Source organism: Podarcis melisellensis (assembly GCF_964234715.1).
Source record: "Podarcis melisellensis genome assembly, chromosome: Z".
NCBI lineage: Eukaryota > Metazoa > Chordata > Lepidosauria > Squamata > Lacertidae > Podarcis > Podarcis melisellensis.
Window position 1 is genome coordinate 16,872,440 of NC_138547.1, and position 22,072 is coordinate 16,894,511.

Here is a 22,072-nt window from a genome sequence, read left to right on the forward strand (position 1 = left end):
TGGGGAAAGGTCATAGCTCAGTGGTAGAGCATCTGCTTTGCACATCCTTTTATTTAGCATCATGAGGACTAGAATCTTAACTTTATTTTTTTGACAGGAAATGCCCTAGCTCAATGGTAAAGCACGCGCTTTGCACCCAGAAGGTCCCATTTCCAATCTCTGGCATCTCCAGGTAGGGCTGGTAAAGACTTGCTGCCTGAAATCCTGATGAGCTGCTGCCAGTCTGTGTAGACAAATCCAATGGTTTGACTCAGAATAAGGCTGTTTTCTATCTCCCTATGCTTCCTGTCTTCCAGCCCTTTATTCAGAACAACGAGGACTGGAATCTTAGTGGGTTTTTAAGGGCCACACTCCAGTCGCAGAGGACCTGCTTTGCATGCAAAATAGGGGTGATAGGGGTGGGAGAGACAGCTCTGTCTGAAATCCTCGAGAACTGCCACTAGTTAGGGTAGACAACAGTAGTGGCTGGTGTGTCTTGGGACTGCTTGGGCAGAAGGCATGGAAGCTGACAGTAGGTGGTGCTAATGAGCAGAACCAACTCATTCTAGTTTTGATCCCATCCTCCTCCCTGTTGAGTTCTTAAAGGGTAATGCTGAAGCAGAGGAGGAGGCGGAGGAGGAGGAGGAGGGAGCTTACTGCCCATGACCCAAGCAAGTGGGAGCTGGTTTAGCAGACCACCTGCTACAGATGTCAGACTTGTGATCTGCAATGCCTCTCCCTTGCCTGTGCTACTACATTCTCAACCTCCATTCTGCATAGGACATTCCTGTGTGCTTTGTGATTCATCACAGCTTTCCAGGTGCAATGGGTTGGGCCCATGAGCAGCACAGGTCCTGTTCTTTACTTATTTCAGGGACTCTTTGAAAACCCTGAAAAACCAGATTGAAGCTTTACAGGCCAGTGTCATGCCCTGTGGTGGACCACCTCTTCCTTAAACACATTCCAAGCTCATGGAGCAGCTACCCCAAAAGCTAATGCTGTTCTAGGCTACATCAACAGCAGTTGAGTTTCCAAATCAAGGGAAGTTCTTGTAACGCTCTAGTCTGCCTTGGTGAGATCCCCGCTTGAGTCCAGTGTCCAGTTCTGGGCAGCTCAGTTTAAGACAGAGATTGACAAGCTGGAATGTGTGCAGAGGAGGGCGACCGATATGGTTCAGGAAGCCAACCTTATATATGAGGAACCATTGAGGGAGTTGGGGGTGCTTAGCATGGAGAAGGGAATGCTGAAACGTGATAAAGATACCTGAAAAGCTGCCACATGGAAGATGGAACAAGCTTGTTTTCCGTTGCTCTGGGAGGGGAGGACCTGAGTCAATGGGTTCAAACGACGAGAAAGGAGTTTCGGACTAAGCACCAGGAACAACGCTCTTTGACAGTAAGAACAGTGGAATGGACTCTCTTGGAACTCTGTGGTGTACTCACCTTCATTGGAGGTTTTGAAACAGAAGTTGGATGAGTCTTTAGCTTGATTCCTGGCTTTCAGGGGGTGGGACAAATAACAATTGTGGATCCCTTCTAACTCTACAATTCTATGATACTATGACTCTGGCACACACACAACCACCAGGATTTCTGATCAGAAGGGGAATTTAAGGCAGCCCTGGAGTTCTGCTTGGTTTCAACTTGGCCTTGCCAGCTTGCTTCCCACACATGGAAAACAGCTCAGAAATTAGCAAGGATTTAAGCTTCTGTTTCTACAAGGCTGAACAGCTGTGGCCAGATCAGAAGATTCAGGGGTTGGGATGTTTTAGGATTGGGCTCAGAGTAGTAGAGTTGTCAGATCAAGAGCATTCCAGACCCTGAGATTTCAGTGCCCAAACTTGACTCTTAAGGCTGGCCCTGGTGATAAGATAGGGGTGGACCCTGCAGAAGGAGGTTAATTGGGAGAGGGGGAGGGAGGAGTGCTGACTGGTGGATGGACATGTACATCCCTGGGAGGGGGGCTCCTTCTGCGGACTCCCAGCGGAATCAACTTTCAGTTTCATTTTGGCAGGATTTCATTTGGGTTCTGGGATGCTGCTTATCAGGTGATTTGGATTTCTGTTCAAGGAGGGCAGGAAGAAGAAGCAAACAGAGAATATACTTTGGGCTTATTTTTGCATCGTAACACTTAAGACTAATTTTTACATCACAATAGTTAGGACTTCTTTATGTATTGAGGCTACGTGGGATTGCCAGGTCAGGAGCATCCCAGACCCTGAGATATAAGGGCCCGAACCTGAGATCGAGGGGCTGTCTTTTTGGTGATGTCACAGGAGGAACCCCCCTGGTGATGTCACAGGGGTGGGCCCTAGAGACGAAGGTTAATTGGGAGAAGGTAGTGGAGGAGGGCAGACCTCCCCAGAGTGTCTATGCTATAATTTGCAGCCAGTTCCTGTTAAGCTGAAGTTTGAAAGTTGCAAGCACAAATATTCATATCTACGTTTGTGTGTGTGTGTGTAATGATTGAAGGTACTCTTGCCCACATGGAAATTCAAGCCCTCCACCTGCCATCTGGAGAATTCAGATAAGACCTTGAGGTCTGGCAACCCAACATGACAGCAGTGAGGAGGAGATTCCTTTGAGGACCATTTCTCAATTGCTTATCCTTCTCCCACTTGGCTTCCATCTGGTGCTTTTTTGGTTCGTTAAGAAAAATCCAAAGCAAAGCTCACGTCATTGCAATGAGGGTTGGGGAAAGGTTGTTGTAACAGCAGCCCAGCGGGGTGACATCACTGGGCCGCAGGGTCAGGGCTGAGTCGGCTCCAAACGTTTGACTTAACCTGGTCTGACTCCTCCAGACGAGCCGATGATTCATTGCTCTGGTTAATTCCTTCATTTTGGCTGACCTGCTTCATTAGACTACGTTTTGCCTGCCAGATAATTGGTTTGGTGCTTTGACCTCATGTCCATGGATATACAGGCATGCAACTTTTTTTAAAAGAACACCATAGAAGCCAGTCATTCATTTTTTCAAGTGGAGACTTAGACGGAGGGAGGTTGGACTGCTCCAGTTTGGTGGAAAGGTCCTGGCCTTGTTAAGAACATTTGAATAGTCCTTCTGGACCAGGCCAATGGTCAATCCGTTAACCTCTGTATGACCATCCACGTTGAAAAGCACTCTGTAAATATTGAAAGTAAACCCCACAGACGTATAGAATGGGTACCGCACCACAACAGGCAACAGATTTGATTTAATCTATGTGTAATTTCCGGGATGCGGGTGGCGCTGTGGGTTAAACCACAGAGCCTAGGACTTGCCAATCAGAAGGTTGGCAGTTCGAATCCCTGTGAAGGGGTGAGCTCCCGTTGCTCGGTCCCTGCTCCTGCCAACCTAGCAGTTCGAAAGCATGTCAAAGTGCAAGTAGATAAATAGGTACCGCTCCGGCGGGAAGTTTAAATGGTGTTTCCGTGTGCTGCTCTGGTTCGCCAGAAGCGGCTTAGTCATGCTGGCCACATGACCTGGAAGCTGTACGCCAGCTCCCTCGGCCAATAAAGCGAGATGAGCGCCGCAACTCCAAAGTTGGTCACAACTGGACCTAATGGTCAGGGGTCTCTTTACCTTTTTTATATGTAATTTCCAACAACCAAGATCATCTCAAAACAGTTCATGAAAACAACCAAGAAATCATGAAACATGCAACACATCCTATTGCAAAAGATATATACAATAAATAAATGAATCAAAATGATATAAAGTACAACCTCCCCCCCAAAAAAATCCTTCCAAAATGCCCATCAGTTGTGCCGGGTAAATGTTAAGAATACTAATAACCCCTGACAGATGGTAGGCCTGTAATGCTGGAACTTGTGGACGTCCAGCGAAGTTGATGTTCAGGACAGATAGAACATTAGATGTTCAGGACAGATAGAAGAGTCAGTCATGTGTTGCAGAGTCAATCATGTGATGCAGCAGCGAAAAAGGTGAATGCTATTCTAGTGTCCTGATCAAGGGAAGTAATAGTACTGCTCTATTCTGCCTTGATCAGACCACTCCTGGAGACCCATTCCCAGTTCTGGGCACCACAATTTAATAAGGATATTGCCAAGCTGGAACATGTGCAGAGGTGGGCGACCAAGATGATCAAGGGTCTGGAACCTCAGCCTTATGAGGAACGCTTGAAAGAGCTGAGTATGTTTAGCCTGGAAAAGAGGAGACTGAGAGGAGATATCTCTAAATATCTTAAGGGCTGTCACATGGAGGAGGGAGCATGTTTGTTTTCTGCTCTGGAGAGTAGGACTCAAATCAATGGCTTCAAGTTACAAGAAAGGAGATTCTGACTAAACATCAGGAAGAGGTTTCTGATAGTAAGACCTGATAAACGGTGGAATGGACTCCCTCAGAAGGTGGAGAACTCACCTTTGTTAAAGGTTTTGAAACAGAGGTTGGTTGGCCATGTCAGGGGTCCTTTAGCTGTGATTCAGGGGGTTGGATTAGATGACCCTCCATGGTTTTAGAAAAGGTTGGGGAATGGTTTTCTGAGATGGTGCACATTCATGCATATAGGCGTGAGAGTACCCAAATAGGAAAAATCCCAGTGAGGAAAATTCTGCAAATGCAGCCAGAGCCAAGGCAATTTCTTATTTAATGTGATGTTTTGCATTTATAATGGAAATTAAGAACCAACCGCAAGAAGGGATTCTTTAGCTGTGATTCCTGCGTTGCAGGGGGTTTGCCTACATGACCTTTAGGGGTCCTTTCCGACTGTATTGTCCTATGATTCCATGAGGTCTGTACCACCCGTGGGTTTTATAGCTGCCTAGGTGTGGCCTATGCATGCACGGAGCACCGAGATGCAGCTCATCTTTCCTCAGATGTCCGCCATGTGTTTGGAAGTAGGACAGTGATTACAAGACGCAAGAAGCAGCTGGATCCCTCTTGAATATTTTCTGTACTTAATCTCTGAGGAATGCAGAAATGTCTGTCTGTGCATCGCAGCCAAGATCAACTCAGTGGAACCTGGAGCGGGGGGGGGGGGGAGAGCCAATATAAACCTTCATGTTCTGCATCGCCGCGGTTTCCTTTGATGCTGTATCCCCGCCCCATGTAATTGCATAAGGAGAACTACTGTAGTGAAAATGTCAAAGATGGATTGCCATAGGTTCCTTTACTTAAGTCTGCATGAACCAACTTGGGGCAGTTGTTGGTGGTTCCCTTCAACAGATCAGTGTTGGTTTGTTGATTTATGAGCATAGGAAGAGCCCTACTGGATCAGGGCAAGGGTCCATCTGGTTCAGTACCCTCTTCCCCCTGTAACAACCAGATGCTTCTGAGTGTTAAAGTGGTGCAGATGTGGTGTGAGATGAGACAGTCACCTTCCTTGCTGAACTTTAGGCAGACAAGAAATACTTCCTTATTTCAGAAGGACATTTTAAGGTTCTATTGGGTTTTATTATAAATTTTTAAATTATTCTTATTCTTTGTATGAGGGTTTGTTTGTTTTTAAAAATAATGTACACTGCTTAGAATATTGTTAATGGTTTATTTGCAGGCAGCGACCATTTTAGGCATATCCAGTTTGTGCACAACCACGCATGTGCGCATTATGCCAAACCCAAAAGTGACCCCAAAACATCACAAAAAGAGGCTAAACATGGAGGGGGCAGAATGGTGTGTTTGCAGGCTTTTTCAATGGTGTTTCTAATATACACGATTTCACTTAAACATGTCATGTGTTGGAATGTGTAATCCCACGTAAATTGGAAGTTGCCTGTAATAGAAATAAATAAAAATATAAACAAATTAGGACTGTCAAGTCTCTGGTCCTAAGAACATAAGGAGAGCCTACTGGATCAGGCCAAAGGGGCTCCATCTTGTCCAGATATTAAAAGGGTCTAACTGTGTTTCTCAGACTTTAGTCTCCAGCTTTTGTTGGACTACAACGCCCATAATCCCTAACTAGCAGGACCAGTGGTCAGGGATGGTGGGAGTTGTAGTCCAACAGCAACTGGAGAGTGTGTTTTAGTCCCACACTTTGAATCTAAGGATCCAATCAATCATTTTATTAATTAGCCACATATGGGTGATGTCCACTATTTTCATTCCAACAGGGTCACCTAAAAACTCTCAGCACCCTCCACGAACAGCTCCCAGCATTTGGGGTGGGGGATCTGTTCCTCTTTGAAGTAGTGCTGCAGTGCTTTAAAAGTATGGTGCAGATGTGTAGAGTAGAAAAAGAATCCTGAAGCTGTTTGGGTTCCAAGGTTAAGAGTTATGATGGAGTGGGGACAAGGGAAACCAGCCTTCTGCTGGCGCCAATCCCAGGAGGCCCCAGGTCCCCAGGCACCCCAACATTTTTGCTGTGGGTACCCTTGGGTGCCTGGCCTCTGACCCCGCCCGCCGACCCTGCCTGTTGCGGTGCAGCGAGTGCCCAACGTTGGGCACCCACAGTTTGTTGCCAAGTCGTCACCCCTGCTTTCTTCTGAAAATTTGCAGGGGAGTAGCTAGGATGCATGCTATTTTTCAGAATACAATTGCTGCCCAATTCCTAAAGCCACCTTAATGAAATGCTAGCTATGCCTGGTTGCAAGGATTTTTAAAACTTCAGTTCCAATGTGCCACAGTCAGGAGAGGAGCTCCCTTTGGAATCTGTCTCTGCACATTGGTTTTATTTCAATTTGGTGTCAAGCCTTAAAAGTCTAGTCCCCTTCCTCTTCACTGTCTCTGCAGCTGAGGTCCGTTGCTAGAGGACCAGTGTGGCTTTTTCAACAGCCTTTCTCAGCCACTCTGTTCTAGCAGATTCTTATTGATTTGCAAAATAATTTTCTGGTTATCAGATTATGTTTTTCAAAAAAAAATCTGTATAACAAAACCCCTGTCTGTAATAGTCTGGGTAAACCTGCCCCCAAATCCCTTCCAGATGTGTGGCTGCAATGTGATACCATCTGTAGCCCATAAAAGGGTAGATCTCCCCCCTCCCAAACACACACACATTTTCATGCACATAGTCAGAAAGGTGGAAGGTAGATTCCTCATTCACCATCCCTTTTCACTCATGTCTCTCTGAACATTTCTTACAGCTCAAGGCATCCATCCCTAATGTCCAAATTAAATTTAGATACCTAGTTAATATTTCTTAATTACTGGAGGCCTAATGTAGGTAGCTGATTTAGCTAAGGCAAGGAGGAAGCAGGGAAATGGACTTGTGGGTTTGGTTCTGGATCTCCTACGTCCCCCCACCCCCAATAATTTGAGTGATGCTCTTACATCTAAAAAGGTTGACTTAGTGTGTGGGGATAAGAATGGACCACTTCTTGTGTCTCTGTATGAGTCATTCCTGACTGGAAGGATGCAAATCCTCATTCAGAGATCTGGTAGGCAGCATCGTCTGAGGTTAGGAAATTCCACTTCTTCCCTGAATCAGGAGCATTTGACTGCTACAATCACACCTTGATGCAACATAATTACTCTCTGTCCCTACTGAGCCTGCCTGGAAAGAAGGTATGCCAAATCTGTGCCTCTTAGAATGGCAATAGTGCCCACCTGAGGTGCCGAAACCCACCTGAAAGGTGCAGGAACTGAGTTCCTGTGAGTTCCCCCTGAAAAAGCCCTGATTATTATTATTGCATTTATATCCCACCTTTTCCTCCAAGGAGCTCAATAGTTCCCCCCCTCCCCATTCGATCATCACAACAACCCTGTGAGGTCAGTGAGGCTAAGAGGCACTGACTGTCCCAACGTCACACCCAGTGAGCTACATGGACAAGTGGAGATTTGAACCCTGGTCTCTCCCAGTCCAGGGCAGGCACTCTAGCCCCCATTCTTGCTCTGCGTTGATCCAAACGCCTCCCTTCTGCAGACCCAGATTCCCTGCAGCGACCCCCACACCACTTAATCTTTCTCAAGTCTTCGAGCTCCCTCCTCTTCTCTTCTCTTCCCTTCCCCTCTCTTTCCTTTTGGACTCTGCTGAGATCTGCAATGCCTTTTGCAGCCCCGAAATTCTGGTCCTCCTAAGTGATATCCCAGCCCTGGAGAACAACGCAGTATATGGAGTAGTCTGGGAACTATAAAGGCACTTTAAAAGGGGCAATAAACGTTTTGGGTTTCATATCACCTTACTGAAGAGGAGAATAACAGAGAGGCAGGAAATTTCAGTAGCAGACCCAGAGAAGGTCACCCGTCTCAGACACTACCTTAGACAAAAACAGCTCCTTTTATGAAGGCAGCTGGGGCTGCTGGCAGAGGCCCAAAACCTCCTTACAGGCTCAACTCCTGGCAGCGCTGAAAGGTGAGAAGAGGCTGTTTTGTCTGCATTCCCCGTAGATGTTTGAGAATTATTCCTTGGCGTTCGCTGTCCAGGAAGGCTTGGCGAGCATCAGTGCCCAACTGCACCACACTGATGCTGCTCAGGCTTATGGGGGCTGTGCCTGGCGAGGTGCATGGCGGCCACTGACTTCCTCACGCGCCTGCATTCCTGGATCAGCACCAAGAACTTTATTTCATTAAACTAATAGACCGCTTCATTGTAGGAAACCTCAAAGCGGTTTACAAAAGAATAAAACGGCAAGATTATTAGTATAAACAATTTAAAAGTTCAAAACAGTAAAACTAGCAGTAAACTAAAAACACGTCTGCGTTCTGGACAGACTTGCCTAAGCAAAAAGTGTTTTTAACAGGTTCCATTGGCACAGCTGGCTAGGCTGATGGTTTCTGTAGTCCAACAACATTTAAGGACCCAAACTGAAGAGCACTGGGGTAGGCAGTACTGAGCCACTTGGACCAATGTAAGCAAGCTTCCTATGCCTACCCTACATTTTTCCTCTTTTAAGTTCCATTCTCCACATTCCCACACCTGCTTGCTGCTTTTGATTTCTAACAAAAGTACTCATGAAAATTTGCATTACCTGCAAATTTCTCCTAATACACACATTTTGGTGTGCAGTTTCCCCTAATGCACACATTCCTGCAAAGCGATTTCCCCTTAATGTAATGCAATTTTGCATGCAGCTTTCACCAATAAATCCCATTTAAAAATAAAATAAAATCAAAAACACACACTCAGCTGAAGAGCTGTATTGCAAAATCTGGAGAAGCACAGATTTTGAAGGGTGGCTACAGCCATTTCAGTCCACATATTATTTCACAAAGGTATGCCTTTTCTTTCTTTACATCGTTATTGTATCCCACTTCTTCCTCCAAGGAGCTCAAGGGAGTCTACGTGGTTCTTCACACACACCCTTAATTTCCACAACAACCCTGTGAGGTAGGTTAGGCTGATAGGTAGTGATTGGCCCAAGGTCACCCCGTGAGCTTCATGACCAAGTGGGGGATTTGAACCCTGGTCTCCCAGGTCCTGGTCAGGGCACTCTAACCACTACATCATGCTGGCTTTCTCTTTATATGCAAACTGAATTGAATTTCTGTATCCCATCCATAATCCTGAGTCTATGGCTTTATTGCTGTATATTACACCCCTGTTTTTTGCTATGCAAGAACTGCACTGCTGTTTTGTATCCTAATTCTGTTTGCTCAGCTGTAACTTCGCTGAGTAACCACCCCCCACCCTTGATTACAGTTGACTGGACTTTCCAAATAAACAAGGAAGCAGGGAGGTTGCAGCTGAAATGAAATTCGCTCTGGTTTCTTCTGCTGTTGGTAGCGAGCGAGCTTTAAGTCAGCACCAATGGGCAAGCTTAGGACGGTCATTGATAATAGCTGGATTCCAGCCAGATTCTAGTGCACTGTTGAATGTAAAGCAAGTGAGAGAAACATCTGCAAATCTTGGTTCATGTCACAGTCTGTTGCTGTATGACGTCACTGAAAATATAGCCAACTAAAGAGTGTCCATGTCAAAACAGAATCGCCCACATCCCAGTCAAGTAGTTTGGGGAATATATATTTTTTTTGCAGCCTGAGGACCACATTTCCTTCTGCACAACTTTATGGAGGCCACATGACACAACTATGAGGACTAGAACCATACTTTGGGGTGAGGCTGCAGCTCAGTGTCAGAGCACATGACATACACATCTAAGATCTCAGGTTCAATCCCCATCAGGAAGAGCTGGGAAGAGACCCCCTGCCTGAAACCCTGGAGAAGCTGCTGCCAGTCAGTGTAGACAATGCTGAGCTAGATGGACCAGTGGTCTGATTGGTTTAAGGCAGCTTCCTACCTAGCACCAATGGGTCATCCAGTGTGTAGAAAATGCATGCCCCTGTTTGTTGTTCAAGGTGATGTTCTTACTTTTAGTGTGTGTGTGTGTGTGTGTGTGTGTGTGTGGTTTGTTTTGTTTTCTGCGCTTAGCCAGGAGTGTGTCGAGATAGACGGCAGTGGTGCAAATGCATTGCAGATACTGAGCAAAGATTAATGTTGGCCTTCAGCGAATGTTGGTGGACATCCATCCTCCTCTAATTGTCCGTGACAGAGAGCCCCTGGCTTCCTTCCCAGACAGGATAAATAAATCATCCGCTCGGCAACACTAAACAGTCTGTTTAAGTTGGGATGGCAGTGCAGACGTTTTGAGCCGCGCCCCGCTTTCGGGAGCTGGGTCCTTCACCTCTAAATTTCCCATGAATGTGGCAGGCGCTAATGAGGGCCTGGCTGAGTACACCTGCTGGACGTTTTCGGGTGGTGGAAAATTGAGCAGGTGGACATCACAAAGCAGGCACTGTTAGGGCCAGTCCTGCAAGGCACAGAGCACACCTGAGGAAGGCTTGGGAGCAGAAGGCATTGAATGGAGCAAGCGGCTCTTTAATTCCAGTTGCCTGCTGACCTAGCATTTAATTTCTAAAAGGAGGAGTGATGGGACTGCCCTCCACTTTATCAGTCATTCCTTTTTTACCTGCAAGTTCAGAAGCTGCCCTGTGCTGAGAAGTCAGGTCATCATTTCATGGACCTCAGTATTGCCAGCAGCGCTCCAGGGTTTCAGGCAAATAGTCTTCTCTTAGTCCCAACTGGAGATGCCAGGCATTGAACCTGGGATCTATCTAAAACCCTGGAGATCTGCTGCCAGTCTGTGTCGACAGCTCTGAGGAAGGTGGGTCGATGAAGGCAGCTCCTTTTTCCTAACAATTCTTTTTAAATCCACCCCCCCATAATTATCCCCCTGGTTACTTTTTTCTTCATTCTGAAATCCACGCTCTCCTCCACTGCTCTCTTATCTTGGCTTTGCCTTATTTAGTCAGCAGAACTCTTTCTGCTCCCCTTTGCTGAATAAACATCTGGATTGTGACATCACGGATGACTACAGGATTGTGGGATCTGCAGGCCAGTTTAAAACCATGCCACGTCCAGAAACATGTATTGCAAAAGCTGTAGGTTAAATAAAGATGTTTATTTGGGTGAGGAAGCATAAATAGAAGAGGAAGTAAAGAAAAACACAAACTCTCCCTCCGCCTGCTCCTACTGTACAGACAGAAAGACAATGGCTGCCCCTTTGGATCAGTAGTGAGTGGGGGAAATACTTCAATTTTTAGTTTCATGGAATTATAGTAAGGACTCTGGTCTCTCAATTTGCTCCCCCCCCCCAATAAAAAGTCCTCATGAAAGTTCATCAGCATTCTGATCTGAATTTTAACTGACCTACAACATGTTTTCATTCAGTTTTACTTAATGTGCACCTTTTTGCCAAACGATTTCACTAAAATAATGCATATTTCCATGCCATCTTCACAAACACATGTGTTTTTATAGACACTTTGCCCCCTACGATATTCCTCTTTGAACCCATTACTCAACTGGAGAGTTGCAGTGCAAGATTTAGAGCGGTGCAGATTCTGGAGGATGGCCGTGTTTCAGTTGGCAACTGGATTCATCCCTTCAATGCAAACTGACTCTTAATTTCTCCCCCATTCCCGTTAAGGATCGCCAGACCTGGCTGGTAGGGCTAGGAAACACATTCAGCTTGGCTGGCCACCAGTTGCACATGGGATGTATCGGACCTGCCCTGCGGCTAGGGGGGTGGGGTGCACAGGTGCAGGTGCAGGTGCTCTATCTGTTCCAGCAGCAGCAGCAGCCACACACAAACACACACACACACACCACATTCTCAGACACAGCAGCAGAGGGTTGAACAGTCCAGTTTGGCCGGAGCGCCTCCATTGCCGGCCTTCTTGTTCACTTTGGGGAGCAGGAGGACAAAGGACATGGCCAAGGCACAGTGGTAGAAGCTGTGGACGTACGTGTAATCCCACTCCTGGAACAAGAAAAAGCAAATGAGATTCTTCAATGTGTGTAATGGTTTCTAGTTATTCAGTGGTGTAGTAGTTGGGAGTGTTGGATTAGGACCTGAGAAACCAGGGTTTGAAACCCTGCTCAGCCATGAAGCTCACTGGGTGACCTTGGGTCAGTCACTGCCTCTTAGCCTCCCCTACCTCACAGGGTTGTTGTGGAGATTAAATGAGAAGCAGGGGAAGAACCACGTATGGTACCTTGAGCTCCTTGGAGGGGGAAAAAGTGGAATATAAATGAAGTAAAATAAATAAGAATAATTTAAAAACGGTCCTCTCTTGCTCATTATGAAAACTGTGACAAACCCAACAGGATGGCATGAGCGATATTCCATTTTTGTTTCTTATTATAATCTGAATATTGATCTAATATGAGATCACAATGGAGAGGCTTTAACATGGATATGGATGGAAGAATTTAGTATTATGCAATATGGGGTAATGGTGGTCAGAATTAATAAAGGGAGCTTATCTTGGACTTTTTGTAGGGGAAAAACAGGACACCCTGATTAAAAAGAAATATTGGTTAACAGAAAGTGGAGAAGGCAGATATTTGTATGGACTGAAGGTTTTAAATGATTTTATATATGCATTGCAGGGACGTGGGTGGCGCTGTGGGTAAAACCTCAGTGCCTAGGGCTTGCCGATCGCATGGTCGGCAGTTCGAATCCCCGCGGCGGGGTGAGCTCCTGTCTTTCGGTCCCAGCGCCTGCCCACCTAGCAGTTCGAAAGCACCCTTAAGTGCAAGTAGATAAATAGGTACCGCTTTATAGCGGGAAGGTAAACGGCGTTCCGTGTGCTGCTCTGGTGCCGGTTCGCCGGAGCAGCTTCGTCACGCTGGCCACGTGACCCGGAAGTGTCTGCGGACAGCACTGGCTCCCGGCCTCTTAAGTGAGATGGGCACACAACCCCAGAGTCGGACACGACTGGCCCGTACGGGCAGGGGTACCTTTACCTTTACCTTATATATGCATTGCAGGCACTAGATGAGATGACCCTTTGGATCCATTCCAGCTCTACAACTAAGATTCAGTGATTCAGGGGCTTTGGTCATGCAGAGACTGAGGTCTATGCCTTTTGGTAAAATTTTCATGTGTGTGTGTGTGTGTGTGTGTGTATGGAAAGAGAGAGAGGCCAAATGTCGACACACTGAGGGAAGTGACAAAGACAATAAAAACTGGGTGGGTGTTGCTCCCACAGCTGTGGGCTGAAGACCATTCCTGCAAGCCCACGTTCCGAGAGATAAGCCAACTCTCCCTTGGACATCTCATGAGTCAGATGCCAAGAACTTTGGAAGCTGGCTTTTCCACGCGGAGAATCTCAGGACCTCTTACCTAAAATGGTATCGTTGCTTCAGGCCTGTCGGAGTGTGATGGAGGGTTCATCCAGGAATTTTAAGATTTCAACCCTCCCCTTTTGCTGGGATGTGGAATATGTTTGGGCTTTGACTAATCTCCTGCCAGTGACATGCTTTCTACACAGGGTGATTTGCGGGGGGCGCGGGCAGGGGGGGGGGCCATATAACCAGCTTACTCATGAAGCTGGCTCTGATTAGCCTCATAATTCTACCCCCCCTGTTCCCCCCCCAACACATGTGCTGGAAATGTTGGTTTATTTGCCACACATTCATTGGACAGAAATTGTTTTCAGACGAGGCTTGTTGCCATCTTTTCATCCATGGAACACTTCTTGCTACTGAGTTCCTTTCCCCTCGTGTCAGAAAGAAGTTTTCTAAACAAGAAGGACCTCAGCACAAGGGCTGGGCGATATCTGGTTTTCAACATCACAATATAGCACCAGCTAAACACCGTGGTATACCAGTACAGTATATCACGATGTCTGGAATAAGGATGGAACTATGTAGAAATGAACAGTAGGGTTGGGCAACATCTTGATTTTAACATTGTGATATATAACTGGCTAAACATCGCAATATGCTGATATATCACAATCCCTGAAATAAGGATGGAGCTATGTAGAGGCATTGGCTGGCTTCATGGTTTTCCCTTCATCGTGATTTTTGTTGGCACCTGTTCTTGTGATTCGCTGTCCCTGCATGAGGCAGGGGAGACCTGAGCTGGTGAAGTTAACATGGCTTGCAGGAATCAAGAAAAGCATTGGCTGGCTTCACAGTTTCTCCCACATTGTGTTTTTTTGCATCACACAAACACACACACACACACAGTGAGTCACGATATATTGCCAAGTCAAAAATTATGAAATAAATATCATGATATGAACTTCAAAGCGTTTTTGTACAATATATTGATATATCACCCAGTCCTACTGAGCACAAGAGTATTCTCCCTATCTGCAGTTCTCAACAATTGGCATTCAGAGGCATACTGCCTCCGAGGGAACAGGTCAAAGGGGTCCCATCTAGTACAGCATCCTGTTCTCACAGTGGCCAGCTACATACCCCATTGAGAAACCCACATACAGAACCCACATGTAGCAGCAACTCTCTCCACTTGCGCTTCCCAGAAACTTGCCTTTGACAGTGGAGGGAGAACATAGTGATTATGGCTAGTAGCTATGGATATCCTTATCCTCCACAAATTTGTCTAACACCCTCCTTTTAAAGCTTTTCAAGGTCGTGACCATCACTACCTGTTCAGGTGGCAAATTTCAGAGTTGTGCATGGCTATCTAAAAGAGCAAGAGGGCATAAGACCATTAAGTATGCAGTTACCTGAATTCACCATTGCGGAAGGGGGAAGGAAGGTCTATCCATGGCTATGAAGCAGAAGAATGCCCTCACTGTTGCCTTTTGCACATTTCCCGGGGGCTTCTCAGAGGGCATTTAACTGGCCATTTGCCAGGATGCTGGACCCAGGTGGGCATCTGCTCAGATTCACCAGGGCAGATCTTAAGTTTTCTGTTTTGCAAGGGGCAGTCTTACCTCAAAGAAGAACCTCAGCATCAAAGCAAGGGCCCCGAAACAGAACCCAGGACCAATCTGCTGGGTATAGACGCTCTTGTCTGGATAGAGACCCTTCTTCTCCTTCATCTTTTGTAGCTGGGAGGAAAGAAGGCAACAGATGATAGATTTCGTTTGCCATGGCCTTTTGCAAAAAGAAAAGCTGCCTTGCAAGGAGGTATGGAGTCTTCCACTGCCCCGCATGATGCTTCAAAGCTCTTCCCTTCCTTCAAAATTCCTTTGATATATATTTCTCAAATGAAGGAATCAAAAACCAAGGTGTGAGCCCAAAGTTCTCTGTTGGGGGTGGAGACAGAGGTGTGTTTTCTTAATAACCATCATTTCCCTCCAGGACGACACTTGTGAACTGGGTAGCATCTTTCCATAGGAGCTTACTAAGGTGGTGGACTGTCCTTCATTTAAACAGAGGTTGAATTACTGCCTGTCATGTATGTATTCTTTAATTGTGATTCCTGCATTTCAGGGGGTTGGAGTAGGTGACCCTTGGTGTCCCTAACTCTAAATTCTATTATTCTGTTATCTTGTTTGCTTTAGCTTGCAAACTGTCTTGGGCTGGATCTGTGGGAAACCAATTTCCCTCTTTCCCATAATCAAGTGGTGGAATGGGGGAGGAGGGCATCACACACACACACACACACACACACACACACACACACACACACAAACTTTGACTTGTTATGGCTGGCAATACTTGCTTAATGCAACCAAGAAGGGGAATCTTACCCATTTTACAGTGATCATGAGAACTGCTGTCCCAATCGGTCCTGAGTAGACGCCGTAGCCCCACCGATCATGGTAGATTCTGACTGCGATGGTGAGCACTCCAAACATCACAAACGTTGACCGTTTAGGCTCATCAAACTCTGCCAGGGCTGAGCAACAGGTGACATACAGTGTAATTTGAAATGCTGTGTTGTTAGGGCAGCTTTAAATCTCCCTTGAAATGGATGTCTTTTTCCATTTCCACCTCATTTTTCCAATCTTGGATGCAGTTCTTCCACATTTCTTCAGCATTTTGTCCTCATGGAAATTCATTAGTATATTAATGTTCATTTTCTCTCATACATTTTTGTGTGCAGTTTGGGCAAATAGATACTCCCCCCCAAAAAAAATCCCTAAAGTAATACACATTTGTACACATGGGTTGGTTGAAGAACCACAGTCCTTCAAAATTCAGACTTTCATTTGATTTGAACATTCCAGTGTTTGGCTTCTGTAGTTCTAGTGTCAAGAGAAAGAGGGGAAACTTCTTTCTGCCCACCTTTCTCCACAACATACATTGGTTTAAATATCTCTATCATATCTCCACTTACTTGAGTTTTCTCTGAAAAGCCCCAGATGTAACCTTTCCTGATAGGGGGAGTCACTCCACTCCCTTGATAATTTGGGTTGACCTTTTCGGAACCTTTCCCATCTCTGCACAATATCATCTTTGAAGCAACACAAGCAGAACTCTACCCAGCACACTAACGAAAACTCAATGTGGTGACGGCCACATTCACACCATATTTTGAAAGAGTTACAATATCAATACAATGATGGTTTCCTCCAGAGAATCCTGGGACCTGTAGTTTGTTCAGGGTGCCAAGAGTTCCCGAGTTACCAGGGTGATTTAACAATCCCTCTTCCCTAGGGAACTCTGGGAGCTGAAGCTAAGTGAGGTGGAATGGGAGAAGAGTTCTTTATAGCTCTCAGCATCCTAAACAAACCACAGCTCCCAGAATTCTTTTAAAGTAGTTTAGAGTGTTTAAAGTGGTACACACAGTGCAGACAGGGCCTTGGACTATACCTGTTTGCTGCTGACAATCTACTCTGATGGGTGTGGGTTAATGAACTATCTTGAATAAACTACAGTTCCCAGGATTCTTGGGTGTGTGGGTGTGTTGTTGGTATCCTAGTGCTTTAAATGTACAGTGTGAATGTGGCTGGTACCTGGGGACCTTGAGTTGCAAAGGGAAATACTAATGAAAAAGTTGAGTCAAATATGTTTTGGGGAGAACATCACCCCTTGTTCCCTCTATCTTCAATTCTCTGAGTCGTCCCAGGATGTTTTCAGACTGGGCTGAGGTTCCTCTCTAGTGTCATGCACCTGCCTGCAGCCCGCTAACTCACACTTCATCAATGAGGCTATGAATTATCAGAGACTGTCATTGCACGGGGAATGCGGTAATCGCTCGTAAAAATTATGGCTCCCGGAGGGCTCCATGAGTTCTCCAGATTACACAGCTGTAGCGTAGCTGTTTCAGATTTGCAGTCCCAGGAAATGTCCCTGCAAGGAGCTGAGCATGTTCAGCTCTTTGCAAAGCAAGATGGAGGAGAGGTTTTCTTCACGTCCCAGACACTACATGTCCATGTGTCCTTGGATTACATTTTTATTATTATTATTCAATGGAGGTTTGTCTGTTTTTTTGGCTAAGGAATAACATCCAGTTTTTAATCTGTTCTGCTTGTCTGCTGACTTGACATCCCCTCCCCCATCAGATAGATCCAGTCCTGTGAAATTATGGGAATTTCCCATGGAAGTATAGGGATTAAAAATGGCAGCCAGCACCACAGAAAGATGTGCCAGCAGTTTTTCTTCACCCTTACCCTGAGGATTCTAGCAGTGAGGCCAACCTAAATTGCAAAGCTTTTTTCATATTCAAAAACTCACTCTAGGCTCTGGTAATTTATTTGCATAGCATTATCAAGGTATATGGTGCTTTGCGGAGTAGTTGGTAGGAGAGAAATTTGGCTTTGGTTGGCATTTTAACGTGGACCTATTTTTAATGCCCACAGTTTAAGAATGGTGTTGACAAGAAAGGAGATTCTAACTAAACATCAGGAAGAGTTTTCTGATGGTAAGAACAGTGGAACAGACTCTCTTGGAAGGTGGTGGACTCTCCTTCTTTGGAAGTTTATAAGCAGAGGTTGGATGGCCACCTGCCGTGGATAGTTTAGATGGTATTCCTGCACTGCATGGGGTTGGACTAGATGTCCCTTGGGTGTACCAACTCTACAATTTTATGATTCTATAAATTCACACATCCCAAAACAAGCTTTGCACTGAAACACAGCCTTCCCTCAAAAAGCTGCACTTCTCCAAATTTTGTATTGCTATTTTCCAGCCAAGTCGCATGGCCCCCTATAATGCACATATCAAAATCCATGTCTTAGCAAAAATAACACACAAATGCATTATACTGTATTAAGAGAAATTGTTTGCCGTAATTGTATATTAGGAGGTATGTGTAATTAATAAGCTGCTGGGTCTTGTGAGGACTTTAAAAAGAAATGCAAACCGGTTTAGAAATGTGCAAACTGTCTAGAAAAATCAGGAATGGAGAGAAACTGAAGTTGATAGGGCTGCCCATCTCTGTTACAGAATAGCATAAATATAGAAGACTTCTCCCTCAACAGAGGAATTTCTCAATATTATTCTATTTCTGAAACTTCTACTTTTTGTTGTTGTTGTTGTTAAAAAACAATCTGCGACTAGGCATTGCTTGTTTTCCTCTATGTCAAATATTTGCCTTAACTCCCTCAAAGTATCTTAGCATGAGAAACCATCCCAAAGAATGACTTGCTCTTACCCATCAGGGACACCCACATTGATAAAGCTGTCCCAAATATACTGAAATATTCCAAGATGTCATACTGCATGAAGCACAGGATGGATAAACCGGGGCCGTCACATGCGTGGTAAATCTGTTGGGGAAACATAAGAACGTATGAACGTAAGGAGGGTCTGCAGAATCACGCCAGTGGGCCCCCTATTCCAGCATCCTATTCTCCCAGCGACCAACCAGATGTCTGTAAGAAACCTGGAAGCAGGACCTGAGCCCAAGAGCCCTTTCCCCTCCTGCAGTTTCCAGCAGCTGGTATTTAGAGTCATTGTTGGCTCTGACTGTGGAGGCAGAGCACAGCCATTGTGGCTGGCAGCCATTGAAAGCCTTCTCCATGAAATTGTCTAATCCCCTTTTAAAGCCATCCAAGTTGGTGGCCATCACCACTTCCTCCTGCAGGAGCGAGTTCCATAGTTTATACTGCATGAAGAAGAACTTTCTTTTTGTCTCTCTTTTGGACACCCACAAGTTCTAGTGTTGAGAGAGGGGGAGAAAAACTTTTCATTTACTCCCTGCCATTCATCATTTTATAAAATTCTATCGTGTTGCCTCTTACTTGCCTTTTCCATAAAGTGAAAGTCAGAAACACTGCAGTCTTTCCACACAGGGGGATAGCTCAACCCCTCAATCATTTTGGTTGCCCTTTTCCAACTCTACAACAACTTTTCCTGAGGATAGGCAACCAGAACTGTACATGGCATCCCAAATGTGGCCGTGCCATAGACCTGTAGTACAGCAGACACTAGCTGTTTATCGCCAGCAAATCTTTGTCCAATTTTGATTTGTTTACGTATTTTGTAAGATTTACACAATAGGTAAAGGTAAAGGGACCATTAGGTCAGTCGTGACCAGCTCTGGGGTTGCGGCGCTCATCTCACTTTATTGGCCAAAGGAGCCGGCGTACAGCTTCCGGGTCACGTGGCCAGCATGACTAAGCCGCTTCTGGCTAACCAGAGCAGCGCACCGAAATGCTGTTTACCTTCCCGCTGGAGCGGTACCTATTTACCTACTTGCACTTTGACGTGCTTTCGAACTGCTAGGTTGGCAGGAGCAGGGACCAAGCAACGGGAGCTCACCCCGTTGCGGGGATTCGAACCACCAACCTTCTGATCAGCAAGTCCTGGGCTCTGTGGTTTAACCCACAGCGCCACCCACGTCTAAAAATCCTTTAAAAGGTTTACCAAGAAGGTCAAATCACTGATAAGGAAAATACACAAAAATTAAAGACGTTTAAAAAGTTAAAATAACAAAAACGGATTAAAACTTTCATCAACTTTCTTTGTGCTCTTTCTTTTTGTTAATCAATAGAATTAAAGAAAAATTAAAAGATAAAATGTTTTTAGCAGGTGCCGAAAAGAGTACAGTGAAGGGGGCCTTCCTGGTATCAATAGGCAGGGAGTTTCAAAGTGTAGCTCCAAAGGCTGTAGCTGTCAAGTCCCAAACACCTTTTCGTGGCTATGACATTCCTCAAAAGGATTTCCGTTTCTAGCACCACCACTCTGTATCATGAACATTTGTCCCATTCAATGAGCACGTTATTTGTGAAGGCAAAGGAGAGAGGTGGAGTTCATGCAGATGTTTTCGGCTGTTGCAAGAACCCTTGTCTGGGTGGGAAGGTAAACGGCATTTCCATGCCCTCTGGCACTTGTCACAGTGTCCCGTCATGTCGGAAGCGGTTTAGTCATGCTGGCCACATAACCCGGAAAGCTGTCTGCGGACAAACACCGGCTCCTTCGGCCTGAAGTGAGATGAACACCACACCCCATAGCTGCCTTTGACTGGATTTAACTGTCCAGGGGTCCTTTACCTTTTTTTATTTTTTAAAAAGCCTTTGCTGTGTGGGGGGGTGCAGATGTGTTTGCTGGTCTGAATAATTTCCTGCTGGGGAGATGGAGAAGGAGGGCCTTCGAAGGCTAAGAAGGCGATGGCTGCATTTCTTCTGAGAAGCTGCAGAAGGTCTTGGCTGGAGGATGTGGAGCAGCTGCAAGTCTGTCTCGTTTTTTCCCCCCAGCCTCCGGTTCTATTTTTAAGTACATTCAAGGCCCCCACTAAAAACTCACGAGCACGTTTCCTAACTGGCCCACATAATGTGCAATTTTTTCATTAAATTTTATTACTGCATTTATACCCCAACCACATAATACCTGTCCTGCATTCGGTCTTTAAGTGTGGAGGCACATACACTTTGGAACTCCTTGCCTATTGACACCAGGCAGGTACCTTCACTGCACTCTGTTTGGCACCTGCAGAAAGCATCTACCCAGATATTTAGAAAGCTGGTGTGAGTTTTCACCTGTTTTTAGTTTGTTATTTTAACTTTTGGAAAGCCTTACATTATTAATTTTTCTTTTTATTATTTTTTATTGTTTTATCTTTCCTGTAAACTGGCTGTGAGGTCATCTCCCCTTTTCTTTTTTACAGTCAAGAAACATATGGCTAAATAAAGGTGTCAGCTCTACCACTGAGCTAAGAAATCTTAGTTCAATGGGAACATAGGAAGCTGCCTTTCCCCTCACCCCCTTTCACTTAAACAAATGGACAGACACCTTTGGGGAACAGAGAGAGGGAGGAAGGGGAGGGGAAAGTTTCTTACCGACACAAAGAACATGGTGAAGAAGTACACCATAGCCTCCATGTGGAACTGTCTCTTGGCAGCGATGCTGATGGTCGGGAGGAAAGCCAGGCTACTTAGAGTTGGCAGAAGGAGCTTGGCGACCAGAGAGCCCATCGAAAAGGAAGAGAGATTGCCAGAGCGTGGAAAGGCAGAATGGCTGGAAGATCCTTCCAGATCGCAGAGCTGGTTGGCAAAGTCTGAGCTCCAAGGCTACTGTCCTGATCTGGGCCTTGGAAGAGACAGCTGAGCCAAATGGACTTTCAAGTTCAGATGGCCCAGCCTTGGCTTAGCCACTGTGTGCGTGAGATGTCAGCTGATGACAGGTGCTGGGGGGGGGCTTGGGTTTATGACGGTGCACAGCTGACAGCTGGCATACAACACAGGCCACACTTGTGAGGCTTGGAGACCTCTTGAAGACCAACAGATGGTCCATTGCAAAAGCCAGCAAGCCTTTGGGATGTTTGCAAATAGATAAGCACAGGTGGAGCCACATTTGCTCTTGGTTGCTAGGAAAAGCAATTTATTCCTCCTTCCCCATTATTGTAATCATCTAGCAAAATGCACAGCATTACGGCAGGTAAGATATGTGCAGAATGAGTGCTTGTATCCAGAGTCTTTAGCTGGTTCAGACTATATGTCCACCTAGCTTAGCATTGTCAACACTGACTGGCATGGTTCAGTCTTCAGAGTTTTAAGCAGGAGAGATAGTGAGCCCTACCTGCAGATGTCATTGGGGACTGAACCTGGGACCTTCTGGATGAAATGA

The 22,072-nt window shown here is 45.7% G+C and overlaps 1 protein-coding gene and 1 long non-coding RNA gene across 2 annotated transcripts in view; one reads left to right on the forward strand and one right to left on the reverse strand.

The window, feature by feature from the left end:
* The window catches only part of LOC309362337, an 8,657-nt gene extending 5,704 nt beyond the window's left edge, over positions 1-2,953 (forward strand). The window contains exons 2-3 of the long non-coding RNA XR_014164924.1: positions 98-172; positions 2,451-2,953. This is a non-coding gene — a long non-coding RNA (uncharacterized lncRNA). The remainder of the gene's footprint in view (positions 1-97; positions 173-2,450) is intronic.
* Positions 2,954-11,263: 8,310 nt separating this feature from the next.
* On the reverse strand, positions 11,264-21,832 carry MYMK (myomaker, myoblast fusion factor). Its single transcript, XM_081897983.1, has 5 exons — positions 21,286-21,832; positions 18,660-18,774; positions 15,811-15,959; positions 15,049-15,165; positions 11,264-12,113 (listed from the first exon to the last, which is right to left on the reverse strand). Exons 1-5 carry the CDS (start codon positions 21,418-21,420, stop codon positions 11,967-11,969), a joined length of 663 nt encoding a protein of 220 aa, XP_081754109.1. The 5' UTR covers positions 21,421-21,832; the 3' UTR covers positions 11,264-11,966.
* Between the last annotated feature and the right edge of the window lie 240 nt (positions 21,833-22,072).

Excerpts from the sequence above, each read along its gene's own strand:
- MYMK (XM_081897983.1), bottom strand. The coding sequence starts at position 21,420 with ATGGGCTCTCTGGTCGCCAAGCTCCTTCTGCCAACTCTAAGTAGCCTG. Across the intron at positions 15,960-18,659 it reads AATGTGGGTGTCCCTGATGG|CCCTGGCAGAGTTTGATGAG; the intron begins GTAAGAGCAAGT and ends CCTGTTGCTCAG. Across the intron at positions 12,114-15,048 it reads TGCTGAGGTTCTTCTTTGAG|GAGTGGGATTACACGTACGT; the intron begins GTAAGACTGCCC and ends TTCTTGTTCCAG.